This window comes from Apostichopus japonicus, chromosome 10 (assembly GCF_037975245.1).
Source record: "Apostichopus japonicus isolate 1M-3 chromosome 10, ASM3797524v1, whole genome shotgun sequence".
NCBI classification, from domain to species: domain Eukaryota; kingdom Metazoa; phylum Echinodermata; class Holothuroidea; order Aspidochirotida; family Stichopodidae; genus Apostichopus; species Apostichopus japonicus.
Window position 1 is genome coordinate 12279021 of NC_092570.1, and position 17747 is coordinate 12296767.

The 17747-nt window shown below is 37.7% G+C and overlaps 1 protein-coding gene across 2 annotated transcripts in view; it reads right to left on the reverse strand.

The window, feature by feature from the left end:
- The window catches only part of LOC139975365 (cAMP-dependent protein kinase catalytic subunit PRKX-like), a 72117-nt gene that overhangs the window by 29222 nt on the left and 25148 nt on the right, over nt 1–17747 (reverse strand). For both annotated transcript variants that reach the window (XM_071983262.1, XM_071983261.1), the window contains 2 exons: nt 16192–16360; nt 7085–7348 (listed from right to left, as the gene is read on the reverse strand). In XM_071983262.1, the coding sequence (XP_071839363.1) occupies nt 7085–7348; nt 16192–16360 (433 nt within the window). The remainder of the gene's footprint in view (nt 1–7084; nt 7349–16191; nt 16361–17747) is intronic.

Sequence of the window (17747 nt, forward strand, 5' to 3'; positions counted from 1 at the left end):
CGCACTTACATATATACTGTACATACTGTAAATAAACTCCAAGTTATCATTTTCTCCCAATATGTTGATTCAGAATGAGTCCTCCCTCAAAGCATTAAGTGTTAATTTATCTTCCAAGGAGCAGCAGCTTGCATGACACTGGTATTTGTGAAGGTGAAGAGAGCCAGATTAGAAGGACTTTAACAAAGGTCAAACAGGAAAGACCCAGAGTAGGAAGAGCTGAGCTGTGATTCACGTAAGTATTCCAACTAGAGGTAGGACAGGAAAGGAGGGGATGGGTATGTTCCATAGTCCCCCTCCCCCTCCCCTCCTCCCTCCCCCTCCCCTCTCCCTCCCCTGCCAAGCTTTAAGTAATATTCTTCATCTTAAAACAGAAAAGAGTAAAACAGTTTTTACCAACCCTGCTTGCAAATACGATAAGATACCCCAAAACCGAGTCTACTGTCTGATATCGGATACCCAAAACCGAGTCTACTGTCTGATATCGGATACCCAAAACCAAGTCTACTGTCTGATATCGGATACCCAAAACCGAGTCTACTGTCTGATATCGGATACCCAAAACCGAGTCTACTGTCTGATATTGGATACCCAAAACCAAGTCTACTGTCTGATATCGGATACCCAAAACCGAGTCTACTGTCTGATATTGGATACCCAAAACCGAGTCTACTGTCTGATATCGGATACCCAAAACCGAATCTACTGTCTGATATCGGATATTTAATTACTACTTAGATTGTGGAGTATGAATACGGATATTACGTGGCTTGTTCAGACTGACACAAAGTCATACAATGCAAAGAACAAGAGCATCAATGACGCAGTATCTCAATACTGGAAGTTTTAATTTTGATTCCTAATTTCAAATCTTTGCTCTGTCTCTACAATTATCAATATCAATCATGGTACAACGAATATATAACTTGCATTTTTGCTACTTTGCCACGAATAGTCTCTGCAGGTTACACTTTATCCTGCTAGTCTTGCCTTTAGCGCTCATTGCCTGTTAGTCGAAAGAACGACGTTGCAAGGTTTAGTAATGTCATAGAATATTTAAGAACTTGTTTTTTATGTGGTATCCTTCATCTTGGGTCAGTCTCTGTTGGACTTTTTGGTCATATAGTTTGACGTCAATGACAAACGGCCAAATCAGAAGAGGCGAACAACTCGACCATATTCTTGATGCCTGCCTTGAGAGCTAGGCCTATTGACCTACTGTATATTACTGTAGACTGTAGTGGTGACTACCATCAAAACTGTGTCCACTTCTAGATATCAAAACAACCCACGTTTTTCCATCTCAATTTTTCTGACATGAAGATTTCATGGATTTATGACTTGGAAAAAATAATGTAAAAGAAGATTACAAGTTTTTATATGCAAGTGATGGGTGGCCTCCTCCTCCCCTAATAGCCACCTCAGTTCCTCTCCATTTTGCTATTTTATTTTAATTCTTTGTACATTTGATGTCAAACATTACAGGTTCAAAAGAAAGCTAAACATACTTCTTATAACCTTATACATCTTATAAATAAAACATAACCTTATACAATTTTTATAGTCTTATAAAAGTTGTGATGCTATGGCCGGCTCCTCTTTTATACGTACCCATCAACAAACTTACCCTGGTCCTTCCTAGGAAAAGCTGTCTGAACACCAGTACAATGCTAATGTGGCTATCACTGAAAGCCTAATAGACCTAGGGGGCCTAGGCCTATATATATATTTCTTTAAATGCACTAGGCCTACAGTAAGTAGCCTTCAGAAATACAAGAATGTGTATACGTAATTATACAAAATACATGAAGGGCAATCAAACAAACTTATCATGGCCCTTGCTCTGAAAAGCTACCTGAACACCAGTACTATCCTTAAATGGATGTTACAAAAACGAAGGCCTAATATAAATTAAATGCACTACGTAGAATACAGCAGTACAGAATTTGTATATGTAATTAGCATGCAATACACTACACCTGGCGTACCTAACTACAATACAGAAAATTCGTCGCGAGGGTAGCCATTATCGTATATCTAACATGTAGCTGCCATGAGTCATAGCCAATCTGCTACAAAACAGACTTGGGGGCGGGGCTTAATCATCAAAAACGGACCTTTTTACTAAAAGTAGAGGCGGCAGCTCAGTGTTGTTTTAAGAAAGAAAAATCATTTAAACATCAAATAAAGCAAATAAAAGCCATAAAATGTCATATACAGCTGGTAAAATTCTTATTAATACCTACCTGTAAACAACAAATGAAAGTTTAAAATGTTAATAAAATATACAGTACCGCTCACGTATAACTGGACATGTGTACGCGCACAGAATCGTATAAACACGTATAAACACGTACACTCGCGTATAAACTCGTTGACAAAGAAATTGCCGCGTAGAGGCCGCGTAGACACCGCGTATAATCCCTCTACGAGTTTATACGCAGGAAATGCTATTGTGCTCAATGAATAGGGATTAAAGTCGCCGAAAGAGTTAGTGAGATGTTTAAAACAGCCGTTTCTTACATCGTAGTTTAAGAGGTGATATTCACTTTGCAGCGAAGGGGACGAAGGTAAAGTGTTTGATGGCATAGAATTTTTTTTGTTAATTGGGTATCTATTCAGTGTTTCTTTCCCCGACTTTATTTTTCAGTTGTAGAGGTTCTGTTCCACGGAGGATTAGTTTACTTTGAATAGTTGTCAACATTTGGAAGAAATAATAAAGTATTACTAAGCGTTTCTTTGTCAATTTTTATTTAATTTACCGTTGGTTCGTTGGAATGAAAAGAAAAAATTCCACCGAACAACTTTGAAGCAGGGCCGGTTAAAAACAAAACATGTTTTTCGCCTGCACAAGGGGCCTCCTTTTTCCTGAATCCCCGGGTGTCTATTCGGATTACAAGCAATCTAAACTATCATTAAATAATATTTTGTAAAGGAAGCAACGTATTCCGAACTAGTATTAAAGCAATGAAAAGAAAAAATAATGGCCGCCCGTTTTTTTTCAGATTTCGTACGAGAAACATTATTTTATTTGAAAAAAAAGAACAACTCAAACGTATGGTAATTTTTTGTCGCAAGAAGTGTGTTATTGGAAAATATGTATTGAAAGAGGCAGAGAATTTGCCGCAAAACGGCGGACCTTTCATATGAAAATATGTAAACCTTCATTGAACATCCTGTTCTCCCTCAGTTGATTTGAGTAGGCCTAGGCCTATGCTAAAACAAAACTTTGAACAAAAAAAGAGGTGTTACGTAAAAAAACTTATACTTCTTAGAATGTAGGAAAACAGTTTCCAATTGCATGACTTTTTCCCTTGAATGTCCGTTTGCCAAATAAAAAACATTTAGGATCCACAGACTGATTGGCCATGACAAAAGTGTTCGAGCACAATTTAAAATGGCGCTAAGATGCTTACCAGCTCCATTCAACTTGACATTATAAGAACCAGTTGTAACCGAACATCAGAAGAGTAAAATCCACGTATTCCAACAGTAAGTTTCATTTGAGGTTTTTGTTTTCCCATGTCATGCGTACTAAAACGTGATCACCAAATATCCCAACTGCAGGTGCGCGCGCGGAATATTGACTACCCTGGAAATCTAGGTCATGTCCTGGTTTCTGCTCACAAGCCTGACACCTGTTAATTTGCATTCCATTCTGACCTAACAAGGAGTTGTTACAACCCTGGCAAACTGCCAAAAACGTGCGACACTATATTAACCCGTCTCGTAAGAGAGGAGGGGTGGCCCAAGCAGTCTCCCAGGTACCTTGCTTAGCGCGTGTGAGCTCAACCTTTGCAGCAACGAGCTTTACCCTGGATTCCTGGAAGTACAATTATGTTCGTGAGATTTTACGCCCTGGGATTTGTTTCTCAATGTGTTCAAATTTTGCGAATAACATTTCCTCATTGTCAAAAACAAACTTCGATAACCATTGAAGATAAAAAAAAGGAAAATAACCGGACGATTGAACGGTGAGAAAAAATACACTTAACGTAGGGGTAAAACGTTCGTAACATTTGCATATTACTAGTACTTTCAGATGTTTCCGACTTTTTAAACAGTGTTACATTTCGTGGCGCCTTGTGTGTCTGGTAATGGCGGTACGTTCGGCGTTATCAATAAAAAGCTTAGCAACTTTTAAGGAGCTACGGGAGTGACATGTTAAAACGTTGAAATTATTTTTTTTTAAAAAGTTCAATTCGTATCTCCGTGCTACATATTAAACATTAAACATTTTCGGTTGTGTCGGCAGGAGGTAAAATTTAAAGTAACGATGCTGTAGTGTATTTATATTCGTTATTCAGTCTGGGATTTATTGGATTACTTCATGTGTACCGTTGTTTTGAAAATATTTTGTGCGACGTTTTGAGCCTAGGTAAAACGATATTTTTGTTGAACGGAAGCCACTTAGAACCAGGATAAGATATACCGATGGCCATTATCATCAATATGTCGATATTTCTCTTATTTCATGTTACTGCTCCCCACTCCTTCTGCTTGAATTTTTGTTTCAAAAGGTAAAGAGTTATTGTACATTGAATGCTTTTGTCAAAACATGACGTTACTTCAATATATTTCTTCGCAGCAATTTTGTGTTCAAAGTTGTATCACCTTTGACTTTGTTCAAATCATTAATTCACCTTACACGATTTTTCAACACTTTCTGAATGGCCAGGCCTATGTACTTTCAATATAACATACCAGCAATGGCCCTTGTGAAAAAAGCAATACACTGCATTTCGAAATATTTTGTTTGGCATCGTGCCAGGAGTGCAAAATAGAAACGCTACTGTACATATACAGTAGGAAAAGTATCCAAAGTCGCTTATGTTTGTGTTAACGATAACATTTTATTAAAAAGGCAACCAATCATAAACTTTGACTGATAAAACTTCTTTCGTTCCCATGGTGAAGTGAACCTGGGCAAGTTCGAATGTCGATGACCAATTTATGTTCCGTGACTAATGTCAATGGGAATTATGTGTGTAAAAAATCGGGTCTTTCCACGTGTTATATATATATATAGAAGTTTTACGTAAGCGGAGCGAAATTCTTGGAGGCTCCTTGATTGTGAGGAAGCACTAATACCTAAGCCTCAATATTTGTGGAAAAAAATCGTAAGGGTTTTCTTCTGAAAATATTTTTTCATAGTAGGCCTAACCAAAACCTTGTCATTGCTTTTGGGGGAAGTCAGATCTTCAAGTTCAAATATTGTTTTTTTTTTCATTAAACGGTTATCGTGGTTTTCTTGCGAGGCATATACGGCGTAACTTTCGATGAAGGCTAAAAGGTAGGATAGGCCAAGGCCTACCTTGTTCTCATTAATTGTTACCTACATTCAATTGAATGCCCAACGGGAGGAACTCGTATAAATATTAACAGACTGGTGCACATTGTAATTGATAGTTTCCTTGCTGAAGTTTTCCTGCACTGATTGTATCGATCGTTTGTACTTCTAGTAGCGCTGTTTTCTTTGTTACTCTTATTCTTAACGGCTTAAGTATATGCTTACTCTGTGGTTGAATATTTTGGAAAGGCTTAGGAGACATTACTTGTTGTTGAGTTTACCGACTCTTTTCTGCATCACAGTTTATTCTAACCCATAGAAGCTCTGCTATATAAAGCGGCTGAGAATATCCTACGTTTACAGATTATACGAGATTGTACGTCTTTACGCGCGTATAATCCCTATTCAGGTGCACTGAAGCGAAGCCCTAAGCCGCGTAGACACGGCGTAGACGCCGCGTAGACACCGCGTAGAAAGTCGCGTACAGAAACGTATAACATCGTGTAATCGCGTATAATCGCGTAGATAAACGTAGAGTATACGTCTACGCGAGTTATACGTGAGCGGTACTGTATAATACATAGGACCCTATCTTAGCCGATACCACTGTTGACAGACAATTCTATTCTATTCTCTTTCATAAAACATAAGTTTTGGAGCGTGTGCAAAAATGGGTTGTTTAAACTGTATTTCAGACCAAATTGGCCCGATTTGGACATAAATCGGTGAAAAAGTCATAGAATGAGATCAAATTCTCGAATAAAAAATAGTAACTTTTGTTGGCCTATATGATATATGCTTGCTCTGAAAATTCCAGAGAAAAAGAACTTTATATCAAGACGCTGAAAAATTTTTAAGAGAGGAGAGAGTCCCACTTTCTGTTACAATATCTCTATACATGTAATGTATTGAGATAAAAATACAAATGGTCTGGCCCATCCAACCATTTATATTTCAAAGAGTATTTTATTTAAATGCAACTATCAGTATTACTTTTGATTGCTTTCTTCTGTAAACTGAAATATTCAATTAAATGTGATGCACAGATTAACACATGCATGCACACACCATCACTGCAGCTGAGATTCCTTACTAATATTATTAATCAGTTTACAATCTATTAGTTGTTTGATCTCTCTTACCATAACTGTAACTAATAAAGTAACAGTTAAAGGCACATTCAAGTTAAGATAATTGTACAAAACCCTCCTACAGTATGCATGCAGACAACCTGATTGCTAAACTCAAGGTAAAACATGTCTAGCAGGATCTGATGAAGGTGTTTAAACTAGGACCTGACTTGACAAATACATGTGAGAAAAGCAGGAGAATGTCAAAGGATATGTAGGTTCCTTTATGTTTACACACACAAAAAGAAGACTATTCCTTGACAAAAGTAAAATATGCCATGACTGTTATACAAGATTGCGATGTGGACAAAGTTTAAGGATGGAAAGAGGGCTTGGGTAGAAACGGCAATCCAACAAGATTTTAAAGGGAATGCTAGAACACATGTTGCAGGTTGTAAAATGGTACATTGAGAAGATGATGAGGGCAGCATTTCAAAAGGGGCACAGTATTGAAATGGTTTCAGTCCGTAGGCATAGAAGGTGAGTAAGAAAGTAGTGAATTTAATGTACTTTTGAGACAACAAGAAAAACATTTATTAAATGATTCACTCATAGCCTCACAGATATGTTTCAAATGCAGTTTAAATTTGTTAAGTCTAAACTAAAATAAACATGTTGACATGATTGGTTGTCATCTTGAACAGAAAGAAAGATATCAACTTACCTGTCTTTCAGTCTTTTGGCGAAACCAAAGTCTGTTAATTTGACGTGGCCATCCCTGTCCAATAAGATATTTTCAGGTTTAAGGTCTCTATAAACAATGTCTTCCTTATGGAGATAATCCAAAGCAGAAACAATCTCTGCTGCATAAAACAAACTTTTGGCAACGCAAAAACGTCCAGCATGCCTCAAAAATGAAAATAGTTCACCACCGCATACATACTCCAAAAGCATGTAAAGAAAAGTATCTGTGTGACTGGACCAGAGTCTGTGGAGGAGAGACCAAATGAAGAGAAAATGTCATTCTACACTGCAAAATGGGAAACTGATCATGCAATTATTTCTAACTGAAATAAGGTTTGTATCTATAGTGTACAGACGGAACACATGAAATACTGTAAGGAACTAATTCCTTTATGTCCTAAATATAACTGATTTCTTACAATTTGGTTAAAGTAATTGTATATTCCTATAAACTTCACATCAAGTTGGGGCCAATCCAAGATCACAACAATGAGGTAAAAAACAGGAGCAAGACAAAACATTCAGTTCAGTTTGCTACAAACTTCTAACAAATTTATAAAAGTTCCCCTGGGCAATTTTTTTAATTTTCATATTTTCCATCAGTGAAACCTGACAAATATTTGCTTGGTTCATTGTGACTCCAAAACCACTACTTAGTGTTTGGATTACAACATTCTGATGGATGGTTTACATCGAGTAGTAAGTTAACACAAACAATGTCTACAATTTAAGAATAGCTAGCATAATAGTCATAACTTTGATGGACACAAAATGCACAGGTTCATGATAACATGGTGAATGCACATGATGTCATCCGACCTCTACATTGTAAAGTAGTGCAAACACAATGCACAGGTTTGTGATAACATGGTGAATTCACATGATATCATCCAACCTCTACATTGTAAAGTAGTGCAAACACAATGCACAGGTTTGTGATAACATGGTGAATTCACATGATATCATCCAACCTCTACATTGTAAAGTAGTGCAAACACAATGCACAGGTTCATGATAACATGGTGAATGCACATGATGTCATCCGACCTCTACATTGTAAAGTAGTGCAAACACAATGCACAGGTTCGTGATAACATGGTGAATGCACATGATATCATCCGACCTCTACATTGTAAAGTAGTGCAAACACAGTGCACAGGTTCGTGATAACATGGTGAATGCACATGATGTCATCCGACCTCTACATTGCAAAGTAGTGCAAACACAATGCACAGGTTCGTGATAACATGGTGAATGCACATGATATCATCCGACCTCTACATTGTAAAGTAGTGCAAACACAGTGCACAGGTTCGTGACAACATGGTGAATGCACATGATGTCATCCGACCTCTACATTGCAAAGTAGTGCAAACACAGTGCACAGGTTCGTGACAACATGGTGAATGCACATGATGTCATCCGACCTCTACATTGTAAAGTAGTGCAAACACAGTGCACAGGTTCGTGACAACATGGTGAATGCACATGATGTCATCCGACCTCTACATTGTAAAGTAGTGCAAACACAGTGCACAGGTTCGTGACAACATGGTGAATGCACATGATGTCATCCGACCTCTACATTGTAAAGTAGTGCAAACACAGTGCACAGGTTCGTGACAACAAGGTGAATGCACATGATGTCATCCGACCTCTACATTGTAAAGTAGTGCAGACACAGTGCACAGGTTCGTGACAACATGGTGAATGCACATGATGTCATCCGACCTCTACATTGTAAAGTAGTGCAGACACAGTGCACAGGTTCGTGACAACATGGTGAATGCACATGATGTCATCCGACCTCTACATTGTAAAGTACTGCAGACACAATGCACAGGTTCGTGATAACATGGTGAATGCACATGATGTCATCCGACCTCTACATTGTAAAGTATTGCAAACACAATGCACAGGTTCGTGATAACATGGTGAATGCACATGATGTCATCCGACCTCTACATTGTAAAGTATTGCAAACACAATGCACAGGTTCGTGATAACATGGTGAATGCACATGATGTCATCCGACCTCTACATTGTAAAGTACTGCAAACACAATGCACAGGTTCGTGATAACATGGTGAATGCACATGATGTCATCCGACCTCTACATTGTAAAGTACTGCAAACACAATGCACAGGTTCGTGATAACATGGTGAATGCACATGATGTCATCCGACCTCTACATTGTAAAGTAGTGCAAACACAATGCACAGGTTCGTGATAACATGGTGAATGCACATGATGTCATCCGACCTCTACATTGTAAAGTAGTGCAAACACAATGCACAGGTTCGTGATAACATGGTGAATGCACATGATGTCATCCGAACTCTACATTGTAAAGTACTGCAAACACAATGCACAGGTTCGTGATAACATGGTGAATTCACATGATGTCATCCGACCTCTACATTATAAAGTACTGCAAACACAATGCACAGGTTCGTGATAACATGGTGAATGCACATGATGTCATCCGACCTCTACATTGTAAAGTACTGCAAACACAATGCACAGGTTCGTGATAACATGGTGAATGCACATGATGTCATCCGACCTCTACATTGTAAAGTAGTGCAAACACAATGCACAGGTTCATGATAACATGGTGAATGCACATGATGTCATCCGACCTCTACATTATAAAGTAGTGCAAACACAGTGTGCAATGTATGCAGATAGTCACTTCAAAATTTTCAAATATAGTTATTTTGCTGAAATTTTCTTCCTATTAGTGACAGGCAATATTTAAAGGCATTGAAGACTCGCCGCGCTCTGAAAAATTTAACTTTCCGTTGCTTGCAAGTAACGTTTTCTGCTTGTCGCTACAAAATGCAGACAGTAATTAAACGTGATACCTTGTTATCTTTAGCTTGACCTGAGATGTCCATCTCTGTATCGTTTGTACAGTGCTGTGGGTATTGACCGCAGCTGTATGTACTGACTGTACACTAATGTCTAATTACCGACGGTAAAGCAAGCTGTGTGTGTATTTTCTGGGATCGATGGTGGTGTCTAACACTTCTGTTACACCTCATTTGAAACTAGGTCAAATTACCGGCATTAGACGTTTCTTTTTGCGCGAGTCTTCACACCCTTTAACAAGGTGAACAGCTCTTTTCATTCCTTGCAGAAAGCAAATGGAATCTATATGATGTTGTGCCATATACCAAGGTGTTGAAATGGGAACCTATAAGGTAACTTGAAAATATAGTTAAAGTGCACCAGTTTTTGGCTGCATCCTATGGGAAGTCCCTTGGAAACAGTATTTGTGCTGCACTGAAGTGCCCTGGGAGTGACTATGAATTGTGCACACCTCTGTGTATGGGTGTGATATCTGTTAACAATCACCAGGGGTTAAGTGTTTAATACAAAGTTGTGTGAGAGGCCTTGCCATGATACATAACTGTAAACATTCAACAACTGTTGGCTGTCTGGTTAGTATTCTCCTTTGTTATTACTTGTTTTTTCAGTTCATATAACTTGGAAAATTGGAACACAGGCTCTTTAATATTCATTTAGTATTCTCTCCTTGACTAAAGCTTATAACATCTAATTTCTCCTACCCAAAACTTATCAAAAGCACATACATAATTTCTTGAGAACTCTATGTTTTTCTCTCTTGCCAATACTTGATCTTGATGAGAGGTAAAATCTTTAATAAGAAAGTTGAACTATTCAGTAAAGAATCATCTATTTTTAACCAGAAACAAAAGTAATGACAAATTCTTTTACCAAAAAGATATACAGTAATCTTCCAACACTTCATTCTGTCCAAAACTAAGCCACACCAATTAACATTAATCATCTCATACAGAACATTTGCCCTTCATTTTATAGCTAGATACCATCATTTATTACTCTGTCTCTCTCCCTCCAAGATTCAACCCAATGGTTGAGACTGAAAGGGAGGGGGATTACTATAAGGAATAGCCATCTGGATTGAATTAAACTTTCTCTAAGTCAACACAGTGCTACTTTCTCTGCACACTTTACAGAGGGCCTTAGAGGTTTTATGTCAACAATTGGTCTTGCATGATCTGCTATTGATTCCCCTATTCAGCTCATCAGCACTTGATATCCTAGGGGGGATCCTTATGATGCACATATGAGGTTTAAATGAGGAAAGAGCCCTTTGATATCAATAATGAATGGTCTCAATACACTGTGAATTGATAAGGGGATCACTGTCACAATAATACAAGTTAACAATTATGTGAATTTATGTGAAGTCATCGTGGGTTCAGTTTAACAATGGTAGAGTATCTTTGGACATTCACATAAATGTGCTAAAACTATACGATTGTGTAACAATAGGATATTGCTGTCTGTGATTCAAATAGACTTTATCTCTTCTTGGCATGGAAGAGGTTTTATCCACATGTAAGCATCTGACATATACCTGTCATGCCATGTGTTCCTGGTGGTTATGCCTCGCAGAGGTACGTTTATGGATACCATGTAGGCTTGGGTGACTTTACAATGGTAATCCCACAAATACAACAAGCACATCATGTCCAATTAACAGACTATTTTCAGGCCACAATTATGCCCTGCCCTGGAGTCTGCATTTTTTGTAAAGTCCTTTGAAGTTTGTTAAACACTGTGGAGTAGCTGGATCATGTTTTCCCTTAACAATAAATTCACAACATTATTTTGAGGTGAACAAAGGAATAACTTAAGATCTGAATCCATCCTGAATGAAGTTTGACATCATTGTCAGTTTAATATTCACATATGATTACAGAACTATCCAGATCAAATACAAGTGTGTACATGGCAACCTTAGCAGAATATGAAACTAATTAAAACCATTTATAAGTGGACCAGGACCGGTGGCTTCTACGTAGCCTACACACTCTGTGTAATAAACTGTCCTTGGACACAGCAGCTATTCCCGTCATCATTAAAAGTATGACACAATTTATCATCAAATGAACAAATCTATAGCGAGCAGTCTTACCAATGGATGCTGTGATTAAACTCAAAGCTAACATTTATAATTAGAATCATACAAAGCATGCCCCCTCCATAATTAACGTACATACTGTTCTTTGCTGCGATGCAACCTACTTGTCTTGATTCTTACCGTATATTGCAAGATTCCCAGGCACTTTTACCGTATATTGATTCCCAGGTACTTTGCAGTGAAGAAGAGAAGAATTTTTACTTACATGTCTAGCCGAAACAAAATCAGGTTAACATGCAAGACTGGGCAATTTTAAGCTGTTTTGAAGCAATCAGGAGGCCTGGGGAAATTCCCAAATTCTCATGGGAATAAATTAGCATTTTGATATTTGATGAGATAAACTTGTGCACAAAGTAGAATGCTCAATAAACAGGGTACAATAGTTTCAAGGAGAAAAGGTACAGTGTAACAAGTTATTAAACAAAAGCATATCTTTTAACCAGAAAGCAAAGACTTGTTATTCCTTGCTATATAAATACTGTATAGATAAACATATATCACCCCTGAGTAAACCCTGACTGATAGGTTAAACTGAGTTAAATTTGTTCAGAGGGGATGTTTCCTCTCTCTGAAAATAGAGTTTAAGGGACAAAAGCACTAACAAAAAAAGATTGAGGAGGGACCTCATGGCTGTATTATATGAAATACAAAGGAAATGTCCATAATAAAAATTACCCTTGTTCCAGTTGCCAAAAGAGGATTTATTTTTTATATTATGTAATTACTTTGTCTTTTAAATTGTTCAAACAGTTCATTATTAATGTTTGGTAGACACATTGGCATAGACATTAACATGGCACAGAGGTGATACAAAGTACTGGGTTATCTTAAAGTAGGCTTCTCATTGAACTATCAACAGGACATGTTCCAAGAAGACCAGACAAAACAGTATTTTTCCATTTATGCTTAATCTTGAAAACATGGCAGCTTTTATTTTTAGTCTGAAATTTTTTCCAAATTTTCTGTGTATATTTAACTGGTCAAACATAAGACAATCCTTCAAGATTATTAGCTGAATGCCAAAGTTTATTCAGTCCTGTTTGTCATCTTTCACTTTGCACAGTAAATATTAAACACATGTCAAAACAAATTGAAATTTTTAATATTTCAACATTTTTGGCATACACTCACTAACTGAAATGAAACCTTGACCAAGCACGCTAATTGTTTTATGATAAAGCAGCATAAAAAATTCCTCTCAAAATGCTGCTTTAACATTCTTGAACTGTCAAAGATGTTCTTTGTCAATAAGTTTTACTATTAAACTAAAAAGTGATCAATGGTCAACAAACCTTATTATTCAAATGTGCAGTTTACATAGATCTAAAAGTTTCACTAAACCTTTGCTCTCTTATAAATGTAAGACTCCACTTACTAAGGGTTTCCCTATTATGAATTACAGAATCACTGGATGGTACATTTACCCATTAACCCATATAATAGTGGGTGATTAGCCAACTATGTCAGTGCACTTTATACTATCAACTCCTTAAAGAGGTCTATACTGTTGTATCCTTTAATATCCCTTCATTCAATGGAGCACATGATTTGCAAGCAGATTGATCAATCAGTTTAAAGGGTTCCCACAACTTTGAATATCTTTTCAGGTTGTGCCAACATAGAAGTTGGTTACCAATGCCAAAGGAAGTCATGGGTTCAACTTACATTTTATTTCCAACCTAAATTGATTTGCCTGTTGCAGGCATCTCAAACAAGCTGTATTCATGAATATTCCAATATTCACCTTGTTTGAATATTTATAAGGGACCCACTTAAAAGTCAAAACAACTACCAGGGGCAGATCCAGGAAGGAGTGTGTGCCCTGAAGTTGTTGAAGCTGACATTCAAGTAGAGTGGTGAGGGATCCATACCCCAGAAAAAAATATTAGCCTTAAAACAAAAATGGAGCATTCTGATGCATATAAAGGCTTAAAGTTAGATTTAGGTCTCAATGCAACAAGGTTGTTCTATGAATTACTATGTGATTGTGTGTGAGGTTGAACCCTGGCAACTTCCCACCCCCCCCCTTGATCCCCTCCATGCAAATCTACTGCATTTCGGTTGTAGGAATGACCCTTACCCATTACTTTCTGAAAATCTAGGAACAAAATATAAACTCCATCATGTACCTTTTCAGTTATTGTGTAGCAGTTATTGTCACACAGATTAACAAACAAATGCATGCACCAGCTCCATCACATCAATTCTACAAAATTAGAAATATGTAATAGTGTGTAAACCTGACCGATTCCGGCCAAGTTGCTTCTCCCTCCCCCACCCCTCTCCCCACCCCCACCATGTATAGTGTTTACAGGAGTTTCAAGCTTTGACCTCAGATGACCCCTAATGACCTTTGCCCTCCACCAAAAACAATAGGCTACTTGTACTTAATGTGGTACTTCTAGACACTAACTATGAAGTTGGTCTGACTTTCACTTCTTGAGATATTGTGTTTACAAGGTTTTCACAATTTGACTCCTGGTGACCCCAAATGACCTTTGACCTCCACCAAAAACAATGGGCTTCTTGTACTCAATGTGGTTCTTCTTCACAAAAAAGGTGAACTTGGTATGGTCTTCCATTCTAGAGATATCGTGTTTACAAGCTGGGCATCACAAACGCACTCACTCACTCACACACACACACTTACACACGCCATCATAATTGCAAGGTTTCGATTATCATCGAAACCAAAAAGGATAAATCATAACCAAGGGGATGAAGACATGCCACAAACATTGATTTATAGCAAACACTGTCCACTAGGCCACAGGGAAAGCACATAAGCTTTGTAAATGTTAATGTTGGTTTTGGAATCACTGCCTGTGCATATTATTCTGTTGACAAAAGACTTCTGATCCACATTGATTTAACATGGTGTGAAATTCTCTTTTGTGAAACAACTTTTCAGTCCTTTATGTTTACTTGCAATCATCATAAAAAGTAATTGTATAACCAGGGAGCTGCTACTCTAGAGTAGCAGCTCCCTGGTATAACTATCACCATGTTTAAACCCTGATTCAACTTGTTTTTGACACAATACATTCAATGAATCCCACTGGATAAAATTAGGTATCTTGGCTCCACGGTTCTGTTAACTTTACGAGGATTAAAGCGTTTATATATATGTGTGTCAAAAATATAAAAAAAGAAGGAAAAACCCAGAGGCCTCTTTTTCACTCCCCTTGTCAAAAAAGCAACGCATATAAAGTAGATTATTTCTCAACTTCATGTTTGCCTAACTACCCATCTGGACATGAGTATGGGTTAAGTAAATAAAGCTGCATGTAGGCCATCTCAAAAAGCCTCTTCCACCCGTCCCCTTCAGCGAAACAAGCCATTACAAATTAGTCTAATATGTATATTTCAAGAGGTCACATGTTCTGAAACAACTCTAGTGTTTAAAGAGGACATCCTCGGGCAGCCAGCTGAGTTTTGCAGACAGAAGGACCAAACGTTTCTACTAGTTGATGGATTCCATCCATGTAGCAGACACATTTATCCTAGAAAGTGGGAAGAGATATTGGGCTGTGCACACAGATCAAAAAGCCTACTGAAAAGATATTACCACAGCAATGTTAGCAGGGACCACGCATAGCAATCAATAAAGGGCTGGGCTATTGGGCATGTAAGATGTTGGAGAACAAATGAGGATTAATCTGTAATGTATGTCACCAAAGTATATACAAGAGGGTAGGAGTAGCCTTACTACAACAACTGTAACACTGTGATGAAGGAATGACCAGTAGTTGATGACATTTAAATCTACAGATTGTCTTGAACTTGTCAAAATCTGTCGATATATCATTCAACCATTAGAGCAAAGGTGTAGCACTATCCATATATATGTGAAAACTTAATAATCAATGTTATCAATCATGCTATAACTAGTCTGCATGCTAGTGAACATTATATACAACACAGGAGATATACTGTAGTGCTACAAGAGTTAACATCATCATAACAATGTATGATCTGCTGAAGTATAACACCAGGAAATGGACTCCACATAGCAGTCATATACAGTATAGTCATGGGAGGAGGACTAAGATGGGACCAGGATGATAGGAGGACCACCGTACAGAAAAGGAAACCATTATCTACTTACAGGTTAACAATGAATGGATGATTTATAGAACCAAGAATAGCTTTTTCACTGATGACATGCTCCACTTGCTTAAGCCTGATTATTTCAGCTATGTTGAGAATCTTCAAGGCAAAATATTCTTTGGTTTTCTTGTCTTTTGCTAGGACCACTCTTCCGAAGGTGCCCGTACCTGAAAGAAAGGAAAAAGTTGTTTTTATTTTGACATTATCATACTCAGAGTAAAACAATATAGTTCAATTCCAGAACTGATCCGACTTTCAATTCAATTGTGAATTAGTTTAGTTTAGAGACCCAAGGATCAGGAAGCCTTAGAGTAGCGTATTTGAGACCCTATCCGTGTTAGATCGTGGATGAACACCGGCTTATTTCAAGGCTTCATTTCCATAAGTGTTCAGAGGATAACGAGGCAGGGTCCCATTCCTGCTCTCGAGACCGCCATTTAACGTCCCCATCCGATGGACGAGAGTGTACAGTATGCCCCAGCATCTACCACTTTCTCAAATACTGAGGTAGGCAAAGGAACCTCATTCGACATCACTGCAGTGTAGCCATGACGAACAAAGTTGTTTCCAACCAAGTGAAGAACAGAAACAACCCCTTTTACAGGTCTAGTAGCTTGTGAGAAACCTCCCTGTTCTGACATTCCTAACTCTGTGCTTCTAACTCTGAACAATTCAAGAGCCAGGAGAACCGCTTTGCTTTACACATTTGTAAATCCTGTTTTGTTCTGACATGTATATAAACTGTAAACTTGAAGTATGCCAGTGATTATGTAATTGCAATATATACCATTGTGTGAAATCTGTGCAAATATATCATAAAAAAATATACCTCTGGTACATGAGACTTGTTTGGACCTGTTTATTCTGAGAGTGGCAAACTAAATGCTTGGGTGATTTCCAAGTATGTTTTTTTTTACGTTGAGTCATGTGCACGCGTGGTTGTTCTGACATGAAGATTTATGTGAAGACCCTTGTTACTATGAGTCTTATATGAAGTTGTTCATTCTTCCATATGGTTACTATGTATGAACCCAAGTCCAATCTGGCCTAGGGGTTTAAGTGGTATTTATGCATGGTTCTTTTGACATTGAGGCTCATGTGAAAACATGCTTGTTCTGATGCAGAGACTTATACATAAACCCACACTTATAATGCTCATGATAATCATAACATGTAGATTTCAAGATAGTCAAGCCTTGCTTTGATAATACTGTACATGTGGATACTTGAGAGTGATTTAAACTACTTGTGCATGTTTTAATAAATTTGTATGGACCACACCTGCTATGAGACTTATGTGAACTGTACCTGATAGAGACTCTAAGTACAGTAAAGTAGTGAACCTCTCCTCCTTATGACACAGTTTGGACAGATAAACAGTACAGTTATTATGGTCTTCATTTTTTCACACAGATGTTGCTCTAGATGCCATTGTGAAAACCTTTCTACCCTTAACTATTTTGCTAAACACTGCTTGTGTTTTGAAGCTGAATCAAAAACTATTTTCAGTTGTGAAGCATCACTTAACAATGGTACTGTACTCTAGTAAATTGG